Genomic DNA, 17,231 nt, shown 5'->3' with positions numbered 1-17,231 from the left:
ATCAAATATTGATCGCTCGCCAATGTAGGAGTGTTTTGGATTCAATAAAAAAAGATGGAGAGTTCGACACCCCAGTCTGCATGAAGTACCAATCAACAGTCAGTTTTTTTTAAGCTTTTGTACAAGTTATGGTTACAAACCCTCTTTCTGCCTCTCTATACTTGTATTTTGGGTATGATTCAATTCACAAAATAAAGATAAATTTGATTAAAAGCATTCTTTTCTTTCTTTTTTTAAATTTCTATAGATATCATAATATCATTATCGTAAATTCTTTTGGCCAAGATAATCATGTGAAATACGGGTATGGTGTCAGGTATGGGAGGGGGTCTAAGGTTTTAAGGACAGTGTCTTCAAGGACAAAAAGTTGGAAATGACTTTTCTAAAAAATGCATAGGAGTCACTACTGTGTGCATTGTTCCTAATGAAAAATCTAATAATCATTGCTGAGGACGGTGAAGTTTCACCTGGTCAGCTAATTACTGCGGAGCTTGAAAATACAGCATTCAGAACAAGCAGTGGGCGCACACACACACAAACACACACACACAAAAATGCCCTCCACAGTTTCCTCTAGGGGGAGCTGCATTAATTAGCATTAACCCCCACCAGGCACATGCAATTCATTCATAGATCACTCTTTGCTCTACAGCAAACCAACTGAGACGAGCAACTGTGAAAATCTGCAGCGAGGTCAAATAAGAACTGCCGCTCTGAAAGTATCAGGCAACAGAGCTGCAATTACCAGTTGCCCCCGGTGAAGGCCTGAGTCTCTGTGATTGATTTAGACTCCTCCCATTTTGCCACAGAGCTGCAGTTTGAAGTTATGGAGCTATAACGTGCCCACCCGGACAGACAGAATCCTATCTAACAGTCTCACTGGAGTAAATGTGACGACGCAATAGAAGCCAGACGATGATAAATTGACTTTAAGAGCCTTCTGAGACTGAACGACTCAGGACAGTTCGTTTTGGAGACAGCCTTTAAACATCACACCCAGACATTACTGCGCTACCTTCTGACATGTCAAATATAACCCATCATTCAACTAATTCAGATATATTGGGCCTTCAATTGCTTTTCACATCTTGCTGGAAAGAGCCTCTCTCTCCATTGTCAAGATTTTGTAAAGTTTAATAAGAGCCAGTTCTTATTAGCCACAGGTGTGAATAAAATACTTTGATGTTCTGAAGTCAGGTAATTTCTCATGTAATATGACCTCTGATGTTGTGTTAAACAGATGATTACCAGGTTTAGCTAAAAGATGAACACTAGGAGAAAGGCCCAGGAGTTTATAAGGATCAGCTCCCATGGTCTCTGTCACGAGTTGCTTCCTCAAGTGTCAAATACAAATATAAATCGGTGCAAAGCATCCATCATTCTAGGCGCTATCTATTTGGTAAATAAGACAATGCCATTTCCATCCTAGCCAAGAACCTAAAAACAGTAATATTGTGAAATATTATTACGATTCACAAAACCCATCCACATTTTTCATATTTCACCACAAAAAAAGAAAAAGAAAAAAGACTATTGTTGAGTTAATTATGTGTTTTAGAACCATTAGGGTTTTTTTTTTGCATTGTCAATGTATTTAATAAATACTGAATTCTCCAAATTCACATTAACCCTTGAAAACAGTGAATACAGTAATATTGTGAAAAATTCCAAAGAAGAACATTCATACGAAACAGAAGTTTTCTGTAACAATGCAAAGGTCTCTTTACTGCCACTTTTGATCATTTTAATGACATTTCTTTTGCATCCCTCATTTATCTTGCTTATCTTGAAGGATGAATCCTTTGTGTAACCTTCATGTCTTCCAATCACCCAAAATCCTTTGCACACATTTAAATTCACAAAAATAGAATTGGTGGAAAATGAGTAGGCACTGAAGTCATCTAATTTCATTATGTAATGCAAGACAAAAAATGATTTTAGAGATGAAGGCATTATGTTTTCTTTTGTTTTGTTGTAAATTAAATCACATAATGCTAAACTGTCCATTATGTAAATCACTGGGAGACCACAGACAGCTGTCATTCACTGTACTGCATTAATAAAAAAGCCAGACATTATGAAGATTTTAATAAAACGTTTCTTCTCAATTTTTAAAGGTGCCCTCGAATGAAAAATTGAATTTATCTTGGCATAGTTAAATAACAAGAGTTCAGTACATGGAAATGACATACAGTGAGTCTCAAACTCCATTGTTTCCTCCTCCTTATATAAATCTCATTTCTTTAAAAGACCTCCAAAGAACAGGCGAATCTCAACATAACCCGACTACGTAACAGTCGGGGTGTACGCCCCCAATATTTGCATATGCTCGCCCATGTTCCCAACATTATGAAAGGCATTAGACAAGGGAAGGCATTAACGTCTGGATCTGCGCAGGATCTGGCTCATTTATAATGATGCCCCAAAATAGGCAGCTAAAAAAATGAATTTAAAAAAATCTATGGGGTATTTTGAGCTGAAACTTCCCAGACACATTCAAGGGACACCTTAGACTTATATTACATTTTTTTTTAAAAAAGTTCTAGGGCACCTTTAATAGCATTTTCAGAAACCTTTATGATGCAGCCATGCAGATTTACTAGACCATCCCATTCTTAATGCTGAGAAGGAATCTATCAGAAGGACTGGTCTAGGAAGGAAGGAGCCTCGCTAAAAAGCAGCCTTCTAATTGAGACACTTCCAAGTAGGTGTGTTGGAGCAGATCGGGGCTAAACAAGGTCCTCCAGGAGCAGGATTGGACACACCTCATGGGGTTATATTGTACTGTATGGTGTTGTATTTTATTGTATCATTTCATATTCCAACATCTACTTTTACTATAATAAAATATGATTAAATGAGTGAAATAACAGAATACTAGAGTTGTCAAAAGTACTGACTTAGGTTCTGAAATTTTAAAAATGTGATGCTTTGAGCACTGTTGAGCGGATTCGTAAACACCTCTGATTGTGCCATTGGCTCATTGGATATGTCTGCGATTGGCTTCAATGATCAACACTTCAAAAACGTTGTAAATAGTCAATGACACTCTTCACAGTGCTTCCGAGCACTTACACAGATTCACTCGGGAGCGTTTGAAAGCAAACGCTTTCAAACGATGGAAAATCAGAGGAGCTCAACAGCGCTCAAAGCCTCACATTTTTAAAATTTCAGTACCGATTGGTACCGAAGTCGGTACTTTTGAAAACACTAAAGAGTACAATAGGACACAATATGACAACAAAACAATATGATAAATTATAACTTATACTGTACTGTCAAGTCTTATCCTGTTGTACTGGTACTGTATTTGTTGATTTTTACTTGATTTTCAAATACAGGCCCAATTAATTCCCTCAGTGACCTTGACTGCTGCGTATGGTCTCAACTTCTCCCAATCTCATCTTCACGACATATGCACAGCCACGAACCTGCCCTCTGATGCTCTTCGGGTCTCAGCACCCCGCAGGGTAAGTGCTCACACTGCCAACAATACTAACAGTAACAGAGCAGCACAGAGCTCCAGATTCTCATAGCAACATGCCACAAACACAACACACGTCAGATAATTGGCCTGGCGGCTAGTAGATGAGCTTTGACATATTACAAGGTGGATGCGGGTAATGAGAGTTCAAGTTCAGTTCAAACTCCAGGTCCCATTCCCCTTGACCAGCATAGCCAAAGAAATCATAAAATAAACATTTTATCTATGATAGTTCTAAATTCTGTCATTATTTACCCTCATGTTGATCCAAAAAAATTTGAGGAATGCTGGCGAGCAAACATTTTTTGTTGCCCATTGCCTTCCATTGTATGGAAAGGGGGGAGGGGAGACATTTTTCAAATATCTTCTTCATTTTCCAAAAAAAAAAAAAAAAAGGTCATACAGGTTTGGAATGACATGAAGGTTGATTAAACAATGACAAAAAATAGTTCATATAGTTCATTTTTGGGTGAACTATATACTAAGAAGTTCCCACTTTCACAGTAACAAAATCAATCCTTCACAGTGAAATCTGTATAATAAGCCAATACAGTAATCTATAAAGTTCACATAGTCCATCACAGTAAACATTAAGAGTAAGCATGTCAGCCATGTCAGTGACTGTCACTGATTGTTTCAAGCCCTGCGGCCACCATCAGAACAAGCAAAAGCAATGAGCAAAAACACACTAAGATGGTGAGAAGACTAGGGCTGGGTATACTTTTTAGGCACCGGCCGAATTGCCTCAATACCATCAAGTATCAAAAAATGTCTTGTCATTCAGTACCAAATTTCCATACCTTAAGGGGTTAATCTCGTCAACGTCAGTAAGCCATTAAGCGAAAATAGGGCTTGAATTTTGGCACTGGATGCGGGTATTGCTATTATTTTTACTCATTCCCGCAAATTTCCTGCTTATAAAGCAGGAAATTCCCACAAATTAATCCAAACAGATGATCAACAGTAATGTGATGAGTAATTCTTTCTGTGAGACATAGTTTCACAAATAGCGACAAGTGATTCTCTCCCTTTCAAAATGCGCGAAAGGCTTCACATAATCTTTCAAAATGAAATTGAGGCCCTGATGCAGCATGCCAAGGAAAATCAAAGTTTTTTGAGGTGATGTAATCTTGTTAAAAGGATTTCATAAAATCTGTATCGAAAAAAGTATCATTCAGGAACTGGTAACAAAAAATGTTTCAGCCCTAGAGAAGAGCCACACACATAGAGAGAGTCCATTATCCCTGTAATGGCTGAGTGCTGTGAAGGAACTGAGGAGCTTGTGTTGAGGGCCCCTTGGACAAATCAATATGACTGTAAGCTTATCACTAAGTTAATGTAGAGGGAGTATTATAAGTAATTACATTCAGAGAATTGTCAAAATGAGACTTCTGCAAGTGTGTGGAGAAGGGTTTATGACAAGATTATAAAAACCACTGCTCTGGGATGATAATTCCATTTAAAATCCAGAAGATTGAACAAAACAGGCACTCTGAAAACTCAAATACATACAAAAGAGAACAAGTGAGACACACAAAGAGCCAGAGTGAAGGAGAGCCAGTTTCACACCAAGCAAAAGCAGCACGAATTTCTTTCTCCACCCATATTAACAGGTATTCACACAGCCTGTGTAAGCAGAGGCATACATGTGAGTAGAATTTCAGTCTATTTTTGTTCCACATAGCTTGTTGAACTCATACTTCAGTTTAACAGTCGACAGATATAGATTTTTTGAAGGTCAATGCCACTATCTTAGAAAGCAGGGTGGCCAATGGCTAATGTAAAGCTGATATATATTATATATATGTATGATATCACACTATTTAATTTAAAGACCGTAAATAACATATGGTCCAATAAAATTTTATTTATTTTAGATATTTACTAAACCGGGACTGGTCACAGACACAGACATGAAGACGTACAGTGGCATGAAAAAGTATGTGAACCACTTGCAGAATCTGTGAAAATGTGAATTTTAATAAAATAAGTGAGATCATACAAAATGCATGTTATTTTTTATTTAGTACTTTCCTGAGTAAGATATTTTACATAAAAGATGTTTGCGTCTAGTTCACAAGACAAAACAATAGCTGAATTTATTCAAATGGCCCAATTCAAAAGTTTGTGAACCATTGAATCTCAATACTGTGTGTGGTTACCTGATGATCCACAACTGTTTTTTTGGTTTTGTGATGGTTGTTCATGAGTCTCTTGTTTGTCCTGAGCAGTTAAACTGAGCTCTGTTCTTCAGAAAATTCCTCCAGGTCCTGCAGATACATCAGTTTTCAAGCATTTTTGCATATTTGAATCCTTTGCAGCAGTGACAGTATGAAAACACAGATCTCAAAATCATACAGAGGACAACTGAGGGACTCAAACACAACTATTAAAAAAGGTTCAAACATTCACTGATGCATTGAATTTAAATATCAAGGTAAATTGTACTTAATTTTTCTGCCGGGAAGCATGCAAGTATCTTCTGTTGCTTCCGATGGGCAGTACTAAATGAAAAACAACGATATTTAAATATAATAAGAAAAACTGTGACGACATCATCCTGTTCAAAAGTTTTCACCCCCCAGCTCTTAATGCGTCGTGTTTTCTTCTGGAGCATCAGTGAATGTTTGAACCTTTTTTAATAGTTGTGTTTGAGTCCCTCAATTGTCCTCAGTGTGAAAAGACGGATCTCAAAATCATTCAGTCACTGCTGGAAAGGGTTCAAATATGCAAAAAATGCTTGAAAACTGAAATTTCTGCAAGACCGGGAGGATTTTTCTGAAGAACAGAGCTCAGTTTAACTGAAACAAGAGACTCATGAACAACCATCACAAAACATAAAAACAGTCGTGGATCATCAGATAACCACACACAGTATTGAGATTCAATGGTTCACAAACTTTTGAATGGGGTTATTTTAATAAATTCAGCTATTGTTTTGTCTTGTGAACTAAATGCAAACATTTATGTAAAATATCTTACTCAGGACAGTACTAAATGACAAATAACATGCATTTTGTATGATCTCACATATTTTATTAAAATTATTCACATATTCACAGATTCTGCAAGTGGTTATCATACTTTTTCATGCCACTGTACCTTTAATTTCATCAAGCCGATTGCTCAGTAAAAACCCCACAGTCATCATGTTTTCAGGCCATTTCAAGTTTGATTTTGACATGACAAAGCAGTGATATGAATGAATGAATGAATGAATGAATGAATGAATGAATGAATGAATGAATGAATGAATGAATGAATGAATGAATGAATGAATGAATGAATGAATGAATGAATGAATGAATGAATGAATGAATGAATGAATGAATGAATGAATGAATGAATGAATGAATGAATGAATGAATGAATGAATGAATGAATGAGGCATTTATATAGCGCTTTCATATTTACTACTGTACACCCAAAGCGCTTTACAATCATATCAGGGGTCTCTCCTCATCCACCACCAGTGTGCAGCATCCACTTGGATGATGCGACGGCAGCCACAGCACAACGGCGCCAGTGCGCTCACCACACACCAGCTGTATGTGGAGAGGAGAGAGAGTGAAAGAGCCAATTCAATGGATGGGGATTATTAGGAGGCCGTGATTGGTAAGGGCCTATGGAGGGAATTTGGCCAGGACACCGGGGTTACACCCCTACTCTTTACGAGAAGTGCCATGGGATTTTTAATGACCACAGAGAGTCAGGACCTCGGTTTAACGTCTCATCCGAAGGACGGCGCTTGTTACAGTACAGTGTCCCCGTCACTATACTGGGGCGTTAGGACCCACACAGACCACAGGGTGAGCACCCCCTGCTGGCCTTACCAACACCTCTTCCAGCAGCTACCTGGTTTTCCCACGAGGTCTCCCATCCAGGTACTAACCAGGCTCAGCCCTGCTTAGCTTCAGTGGGCAACCGGTCTTGGGCTACAGGGTGATATGGCTGCTGGTGATATGGCTGATATCTAATTGACAGTTGTTTACTTTTTTAATTAGTCTTCCATTAATGCCATTATTGTCTTCATTCATGGCGTTTCCATGAGAATGCGCACTAACCAATCATATCCAATCATAGCTCGATGGAAGCATTGCCTCCTTTCACGTGACTTTCCCCCATTCATTCAATTACCCCCCCCACTGCATGCTTTAGCGGTTCTGTTTTAACTGAATAGGATCAAGGGAGGAGAGCCTCCCGCGGTAACTTTACCTGCGGGTGTCACGCATGGACAGTGTTACTTATAAAAACAAGTGACTTTTACACTTTGTCACATTTTGTAATATTTGCATTGTTTTATTTTTGTAATATTGATTATTTTCTCATCCAGTTTTTTTGTTTTGTTTTTGAGGAGGCACTGCCTTCCCTTGCCTCCTTGGAGGAAACTCCCCTGATTCTAAGTTTGCTTAATAAATATGAATTTAAATCTAATTAGATTTCATGATGATGAATACGTTTGCAATAATTCTTAATATCACACTCTTGATAGCTATTTTATAAATTACAGATGGTATTAAAGTGTAATAATCCAACAATTGCTTTCCTGTAGAGAAGCAGCTGTATTACACTGCAGAAAAGTATGATAGCAGAATGCAAGTTTTTTTTTTTTTTTTGCTTGGTGTGAAACAGATCTGAGATTCAAGCTACAATATCAGAATCTATCATATAAACTCCTTTAACAAATACACACACACATACACACACACGCAAGAGCAAACCCTGACAGGCACCATTAACAATGTACACAGCTAACTTCTCTTCCTTCTTATCTTTCTTCTCTGAGCTTTAGAAACACAGCACCTAATCCACAAAGATGAATTCAGCGCTTTCATTTAATCAGACAAATCAAGAGAGGTGAGCTACTGTAGCAAAGGAGAGAGCGGGACATTGTGGGAGCGTCTTATCCTGTCAGCTTTAGTCCCTTCATCAGGCTAATCAAAGCTAGCACTGCGCTAATTCAAAAACAGTTCAGTGAATCACAAAACACACACAAAAACAGCTCAGAGGGCAGATTTGTAGTTACTTTGCATGAAACCATGCTGAAAGACAACAGCTAGACGGTTTGGGCACATATCAATCTGGTTACACTAATTATTTTGTGTGTTCTGTATGTGTGAGGTAAATCAAGTGAGTGTTGTCGTGTTTTGTTGTATGAAGTAAATATAGTGTGTAAACATTGTGAGGTAAATCCAGCATGTTTAAACTGTGCATTTATGAGAGGCAAGAATGTTAACATTTAGTATTTGTATAAAGTAAATCTGGTGTATTAGCATTTAAGTGTGTAATAAATCTAGTTTTAGTTTTTGTGTGACACCATGTCCTAACCAAACATGAAGCAATAAGATTCCAGCGACAAGCAATTTGTCTGTCCACAACAGACAAGGCTACATGGTGCACCAAAATCAAACACAAATTACAGCCAATCAGAAGAGACTGTGGGTGAGTGCTCTCTGCAAGCACTCTCACTCATAACAAAATGCATAAGCAAATAATAAAATTCATAAAAATGAAATCATTTTAACATTATTCAAAACATATTGTATGACCGATACACTCTGTCATCTAATACACTTTTACACAGTTCAGTTTGAATGTTCTTGTTTCCTTTAAGTTACTTTCAACATCTGAGATAAATGCATGATGTCTTCCATTATGGCTATTAAAGTCATGCAAAAATAATATTCAAAACACATAAGTATCTGAGATCATCACTGCACTTTCAACAGTGACATTGCAGAAACAAAAATCATTTAAACCATAGGCTCCCTTGTTTGACGCAGTGTATCGCCGCTGCTGGTCAGGACAAGAACTCAGATTAACATGGGAACAATCCATCAATCCATCAATCCATCCATCCATCCATCCATCCATCCATCCATCCATCCATCCATCCATCCATCCATCCATCCATCCATCCATCCATCCATCCATCCATCCATCCATCCATCCATCCGTATGAATTTTTATGACCATGGTAAGGTTTGAGCACTTTCCTATAATTACACTAAAATGCATAAACTGAGCTATGATTAAAACATTACAACTCTTTAGTCATCATACACAAACACAGCTGCTATCGTTTAAAACAAGCAATAAGAATGGTGTTACAATAAATGTTCATCAATAAATTTTGATCCAGCTTTCATTATATTTCTTGGGAGAGTCAATTTTTTGTGAGAAGTGTCATCAGCAGCCAGACTATTCACTAACTTTGAGAAAGTAAAGTGGCTGCCATTAATGCAAAATGAAGGCAATGGCAAAGGTGGGTTTAGGAAAATTGAGAGATGCTTTTGACATAACAAAGTGCATTTAAATGAAGGTAGGCCACACACACACACACACACACACACAGAGTAAAAAGGGTTAAGGCCCCAAAGTGAGCAGCAGATGGGCCCGCTGTGAGTAGTCCGCTGAGAGATGTTAGAATGCTAAATTTCATCCCGCAGAGTATTCATACAAATGTATGTGTCTGTAAGGAAGAAAAAAAGGGACGGTTGGCTCATATCTTTTGATAAATGGCAGATGTCCCCGCTATAACTTACATAGTACTAAAGGATGCCCCCGCCTAAAGAAGTTGATGCTGCCTCACCATCACCGCAATATAGTGAACACTGTGGGTGTAGAAATTAATCATTTCTACGATGCATCGCAATGCAGACGTGGACGATTCTGCATCGATGCAGCAATAGACCATAATCGATTATGGCCTACTGACGTTTCTTTGATGTCATTCGTCGCATACGTGCTCCTCGCAGTAGCGTAAATTGGTGGTTGGAGGCGACACACTAAAGCGAATAATAAAAAAATGCACCACTATTTTAACATTTACAGTGTGCGAGCACGCAAGTGTGTGAGCATTACTCTAACTTAAGTATACTTGACATTTTCATGCGCTTTTAGTATTTACTAGTGTTTATTAGTTCTAAACGCTCCTGTCGTATGCTAAGAATTAAGTTTTGTTTGATGTGTACAATCTTGGAGCAGATAAAATGAGCAGATAAAAATGACGTCAAAGAAACGTCAGTAGGCCTAATCAATTATGGTCTATACTGCCACATCGATGCAGAATCGCCCACGTCCCCATTGCAATGCATCATAGAAATGATTAATTATAACACCCCTAGGATTCACTATATTGCGGAGATGGTGAGGCCGCATAGTCAACTTCTTTAGGTGGGGGCATCCCTAGTGCTATGTACGTGATACATCGTGGAATCGAATCGTTGACATGATAATCGTAATTGAATGGAATCGTGAGACCAGTGACGATCCACACCCCTAATGAATGGGCCAATAGATAGAAATGCACCTTTCATATGGATTATATAAGCAGAGAGTAGTTCCTTAAAGGTGCCCTAGAATTAAAAATTTAATTTATCTTGGCATAGTTGAATAACAAGAGTTCAGTACATGGAAATTACATACAGTGAGTCTCAAGCACCGTTTTTTCCTCCTCCTTATATAAATCTCATTTGTTTAAAAGACCTCCGACGAACAGGCGAATCTCAACAATAACACCGACTGTTACCGACAGTCAATATTAACCAATATTTGCATATACCAGCCCATGTTCAAGGCATTACATAAGGGCAGGACGTCTGGATCTGTGCACAGCTGAATCATCAGACTAGGTAAGCAAGCAAGGACAACAGCGAAAAATGGCAGATGGAGCAATAATAACTGACATGATCCATGATATCATGATATTTTTAGTGATATTTGTAAACTGTCCTTCTAAATGTTTCGTTAGCACGTTGCTAATGTACTGTTAAATGTGGTTAAAGTTACCATTGTTTCTTACTGTATTCACGGAGACAAGACTGTCGTTATTTTCATTTTTTAAACACTTGCAGACTGTATAATTCATAAACACAACTTCATTCTTTATAAATCTCTCCAACAGTGTAGCATTAGCCATTAGCCACGGAGCACAGCCTCAAACTCATTCAGAATCAAATGTAAACATCCAAATAAATACTATACTTACGCAATTAGACATGTTGCATGACGAACACTTTGTAAAGATCCATTTTGAGGGTTATATTAGCTGTGTGAACTTTGTTTATGCACTGTTTAAGGCACGCACAAGCTCCGTGGGCAGGGAGTATTTAAAGGGGCCACAGCCTAAATAGGCTCATATTTAATGATGCCCCAAAATAGGCAGTTAAAAAAATTAATAAAAATAAATCTATGGGGTATTTTGAGCTGAAACTTCACAGACACATTCAGGGGACACCTTAGACTTATATTACATCTTTTAAAAAGATGTTCTATGATAAACCAATTCAAATTGAAAAGTACATATTTCAGGCTTTCTGTAGATATATTTCTCATATCTGTGAGGCAAGTAGCCTATACGCTGAGTTTCCATTCATTTTTGTGACACGCTCCAGTTTAGGGAGACCGAGACAGCAGAAAGTGCATCCTGTATGTTTTCTTTACTTTAAAAAGGCATAATGTTTTCTTGTTATTGTGAGTTTGAGTTTTATTGTGAATGTTGTATTACTCTTAACTGTATGACCAAAAATGACTTGTTTTAAGTAGTTTCCGCTTTTATCAGAAAAAAATGCTAGTGATCGCCCAGGGGCCACCATGTTTTGCAGTAAGAGTGCTATACTTCAGTTTCCACACTCTGCACTAACACTTGGATATGCGGCTAATAATATCGCACATTAATCTAGGTAACATTAGAGCGAGCAGCTTTGTAAAGTTGCTACTATTTACATGTTTCAATTGATAAGCCATATTTGAGGTCGATGGATGAAAGGCGAACGTTTGAATTTCCTGCCCAACTTACTGTAATTACCACAAGGATCCACCATTAACTATCTGTCTGAGTGATTTTGCCACAAGGTCTTTTTGTTTTGCGCCTAACCAACTTATATAATTTTGGTCAACTAAACCTCTTCTTGTCTACTAATGATTAGTTGACTATTAGGGGGCAGTCATACATTGCACATACAGTAAAGGATCCACATTTCCAATCTAAAACACATTAACACAGAGAGCAGATGGCAGTGACCTGCATTCCCTCATCCACGTCACTCTGCAGACCTCTCATTATGGCTAATTATGGGATTGTCTCATATTGTTTCTTGTTCCATGCATCACAAAGTTCAAACATTACCCTAACTAATCACAGGTAGTCATGTTTGTACTATTATACCTATTGACTAGCTTAGCATAGAGCTAAGAGCACAGAGCTTATTTTCTGCAATAATCCAAAAGCCCATGGAAAAATCCTAATAGTTTTTTGTTGAGGGAACCAGGGTGATGGTAGCTTTACAAAAAAAGGCCTACAAAAATAAGGCATCACTGCAGCACTCTATGGTGCACATTCACAGTGTAAAGGCCAATTCACACTGCACCAACAGATGCCAACCAACATGGACAGTCACCAGATTACGGTGCGTCACTTCTCAGACATTCCATGACGCAACAACAAGTGCCGACCAATGGCAACAGATGCAGACAGGGGTAACACACTGATCTTACAAAACCCAACGAAGTGTCTGTTGCCGTTGGTTGTCGTCTGTCACTGCAGTGTGAAATGGCCTTAAACTGTTTAAAACATTTTAATTATGTATGGTGTGGGTTGTGCCCCCCAATATGTTTCACCATATGAACTAACGTGACCCACTGTGTTTCACTACACACCACAGAGAATCTTCACGCTCTTTGGATGCCACCCCTGCAGATATGCTAGTCATTTTTACCAGCGGAGACAATGGGAGAATCAGTACCTGTACGGTCGAAGAAGCAGAAAAGATCTGAAGACAGAAAGACCAACAAAGACAAAAACGAGCATAACATTGGTATGGCATGCAACCTTAGTAGAAACTCCCAAGTGGCTTCTTTTTTGTTGGACAGGTAAGGGAATTAATTATTGTGTAGACCGATCTCAAACTCCCTAGTATCAGTATAATTTACATAAAACTCAAAAACAATCATGCTGATTCACGCCGATAGTGGGCAGTGCGGCAGCATCTAACACCATTGTGGTATTGATAATAAAAGTACAAGAAAGTACAAGAAGAACAGCAATGCTAAAGCTAGCTAAAGAACTACTGAATGCCCCAGACAATCACAATAACATGTTATGTTTTGGATCAGGAATTGAGGAAGGGGGATAATATTCAGCAGGCGAATAGGATCTTGGATGACACCGGATCAAAATTTCATTAACATTGGTTAAATCGGTTCCTTTCAAAACTGTTGAAGTGTTAAAAGTGACTTTAAACTGGGATTTACAAAAGACGTTATCCCATGGTTAAACGCATGGTGAAAAGCTCTAAAGCAACAATCATCTCAGCTTTAAACTCAAGGACACTAATTACTCCTGGAACATAACCATTACCAACTACACACACTTATGTGAGGACAAAACGATCATTTTCCAAATTACTGAAACAAAAGAAAACCATTTATTTCAGGTTTAGGAGCACATTAGAGACAAGTAGCAATTTGAAAGTGAAAATAATGGCATTTACTGCAAGCATTGCTGACTCATCATCTGCAGCCCACAGGCTGTTGAGCTTTATGTAAGAGGTCCTGAAGTGTCACCGCCAACTGAAACATTAAACATGATCAATACTAAAAGTCAACTAGATCTGAATATCATTTGTGTCCACAGCACAAACATTGCAGGAAACACACACACACAAGAGTATGAGAATTGGAACAGTAATGCTTGTCTTAGCAAACAACGCTAATAGACGTTTTCCAATCTGCTTCAGTTAGGAACAGATCTTACACAGTAAGACAAATTGTGTGGTACATCTGGAAGAACTAAAAGCAAAATCTGCATTACATCAGCAGTAGAAATCTGTCTGTTCCAGTCGAGCACAAATCAGCCAGTGGCTATTACTTTTTCAAAGATATTCTCATCCAAGACTGAAACCCATTTTGAAAAGCTGATAATTATACCTGTGGATAGCTCAGATTTAAAATGAAACAGATTAAACGGGCCAAAACTGTTCAATTTAAAAAGGAATGTGAAGTAATTAACTGAGAGAGAAAAAAAAAAACTTTTGTTCATTTCTAAGAATGTTTGCAACTCCTATAGTCCTCTCTGAGTTGGGCTAGACTATGACAAAAAATAATAAATCACGATTGATTTGGTCAATACTGTAATCACAATTATTTAACACGATTATGAGTGGGCAGTATGACCAAAACCTTTTGAGAGTAATTTATTTCATGATAGCAATTTATATATAATGAAGTAATTATTTTCCTGGAAAAATGTTTGCTATGATATCAAAATTTTAGATACCAGCGAAATTTCATAATTCTCGATACCAATTTCATTACCACAGTAGAATAATAGGCTAACTAATGCAAAAACTCCTCAAACAATTATTGACAAGTTAAGAGTAATTAGTACAAAAAAGCGCTAACTACTAAAAATAGGACAAATACAATAAAAAAAAAATGTATAAAATAAAAACTGAAAAACTTAAAGCACCATTTATCTAAGTATAGTATTCAGCAAAATAAACAGAATAATCAAACAAATAAAACAGCATAGTCTTCACTGTATGAATTTGTTTCCATCTTACTAAAGCTACAAAAGTCATTCAGTTAAGAGCAGTGAGAGATTTTCTCAATTTATTTTGTTGTGTTTGACTTACATTAATGTCACAGACAGCAGCAGGTATATTAGGCTGCTGTCACTTTAAGAGTTTTCTTTTGCACTTTTAATAGCCCTTTTTAATGTTTCGCAGTAGTAGGGCTGGGCGATATATCGCATGAGATTGTCACGCGCATTTCGTCAGTAAAGCCGGTTCCCTGATTACCGCTAACCGGCTTTACTGACGAAATGCGCGTGACAATGTCATGCGATATATCGCCCAGCCCTACGCAGTAGGCTGCATTTTATGAAAGTCACGTTACATGATTTTACTGATTTGCAAGTTTAGTTTGTGTTATTAAGGATGAGCAAAAGTGCACCACTGTAAAGGAAAGGAATTTATCTTCATTATCATGTTTCCATAATATATGGACATCAAAATCGATTTTGATTCGATAATCAATTCATAGTGAACTTGCAAGCACACTATTCATTTTAAAGGATATAAACACAAACTCCCATACCTCTCTGATTTTGTCCCTCTTTTCCTTGGTGTCAGGATCCCCTGGGTCACCATCATTGACCCCTACCAGTTTGGGCATGGGTACTGGAGGCAGTGGTTTGGGACCATCTTTCTTCTTCAGGTCCTCAGCTACCTTGGTCTTCTCTGTCTGGATCTCTGCCTTCAGCTCCTCTTTGGATTTGCGGAGCTTTTCCTTGGCTTCCTGCAGTGCCCGCTCATGATCTGCCCGGATCTTGTCACGAAGACTCTCTTCTTCCTCCCTGCAGGTACGCAACGAAATATATAAGAGTTACTTTAATTACAATTTACTTGAACTAACATTTAGATTTAAATTTATATCAAATGTATTTTATATAATTTAAAAAATATTATATGATTTATTAATTTTTCATTAATTAATGTAAATATAAATCTATATATGTTATACATGTAACACTATGTGTTATAATGCCTGTTTATAATTTTAAAGTTTAGAGTCGTGGCCTTATGTTAGACAGTCAGACTTGTAACCCGAAGGTTGCAGGTTCGATTCTCAATACCGACAGAAAAATGTAGGTAGGGGAGTGAATGAACAGCGCTCTCTTCCACCCTCAAATCCCATGACTCTTGAGCAAGGCACCTAACCCCCAATTGCTCCTTGGGCGCCGCAGCAAAAATGGCTGCCCGCTGCTGTGGGTGTGTGTTCACTACTCACTGACACTATTGTGTGTGCACTAACTTGGATGGGTTAAAATGCAGAGGACTAATTCTGAGTATGGGTCACCATATATGGCCGTCATACCACTTTGTATTTATTCCACCCATAGTACACACTAACAACAGGAACAGGAAGCAAATCTCTTTCGTCTCTCCAACAAACAGCCCACATAAATATCTTAATGTTTTGTTACCAATCTTCTAGAAAAAAATGGTAGAGATTTAATTGCAGTGAAAACATTTACAAACCTTTACACAGCTCATCAGCAAAGCTGAGATAGACAATCTACTCTCAGGTATTTTTTTTCTACAAAGGGAAAACAGAGCATCTTAAGTAATGCCGCTGAGCCTGCGCTGATGAATCTACAGCTCCGTGGTAAAAGTTATATTCGTATGTTATAACCTTGCAGTCTGAATTGAAAGTGATGGGTTAAAAGGGAAGGATACGAAGAAATAAAACAAAGACAATAAACAGTCCTATCTGTTTTTCCAATTGTATTGTCTCTGCTGGCAGAAAACATAAAAACAAACAAAAGGCATACAAGTGACAGAACTGACTTAGAGTGCTTTCACACAGCAATTTTGGTGTGCACCTGTGTTGGATTGACATCAGAGTTCGCTTCGTTTGGATGATGTGAATGGCATTTTTCGAACATGAGTGCACAGCTGCAAACATACCCGAGTCTGCATAAAAAGGGTGGTCTGGTGTATGCTTCATCTGAACAACGGTTGAGGTATGGTTCACTGCTGATTAGGGGTGTAACGATACTAAAACTAAATGTGACATGGTGATTTAAATGATGTTTGCGCTTTCACTTTGGAGAGTGAAAAGCTTCAGAAGATTATTTTTACGATGCCTTTATAACCTTTTTGGATCTTTGAAGTTTTAAAGAAATGGGCTTTAAATAGAGGTACAAAAATCTCTCAGGTTTCCTAAAAATATCTTGAAGTTG

The 17,231-nt window shown here is 37.9% G+C and overlaps 1 protein-coding gene and 1 pseudogene across 6 annotated transcripts in view; both read right to left on the bottom strand.

Annotated features, from left to right (window-relative positions):
- man1a2 (mannosidase, alpha, class 1A, member 2) overlaps positions 1-17,231 on the bottom strand; it is a 103,952-nt gene that overhangs the window by 67,577 nt on the left and 19,144 nt on the right. For all 6 annotated transcript variants that reach the window (XR_010897214.1, XR_010897211.1, XR_010897212.1 and 3 more), the window contains one exon: positions 15,584-15,842. Coding sequence is in view for 2 of the 6 variants with exons in the window: in XM_067410696.1 (XP_067266797.1) it covers positions 15,584-15,842 (259 nt within the window). In the remaining 4 variants the exon portion in view is untranslated. The remainder of the gene's footprint in view (positions 1-15,583; positions 15,843-17,231) is intronic.
- Positions 7,327-7,443, bottom strand: LOC137036529 (5S ribosomal RNA; annotated as a pseudogene).

Source organism: Chanodichthys erythropterus, chromosome 14 (assembly GCF_024489055.1).
Source record: "Chanodichthys erythropterus isolate Z2021 chromosome 14, ASM2448905v1, whole genome shotgun sequence".
Classification (NCBI taxonomy): Eukaryota; Metazoa; Chordata; class Actinopteri; order Cypriniformes; family Xenocyprididae; genus Chanodichthys; species Chanodichthys erythropterus.
The sequence above is the reverse complement of the archived record's forward strand: the minus strand, read 5'-3'. Positions and strand labels throughout refer to the sequence as shown.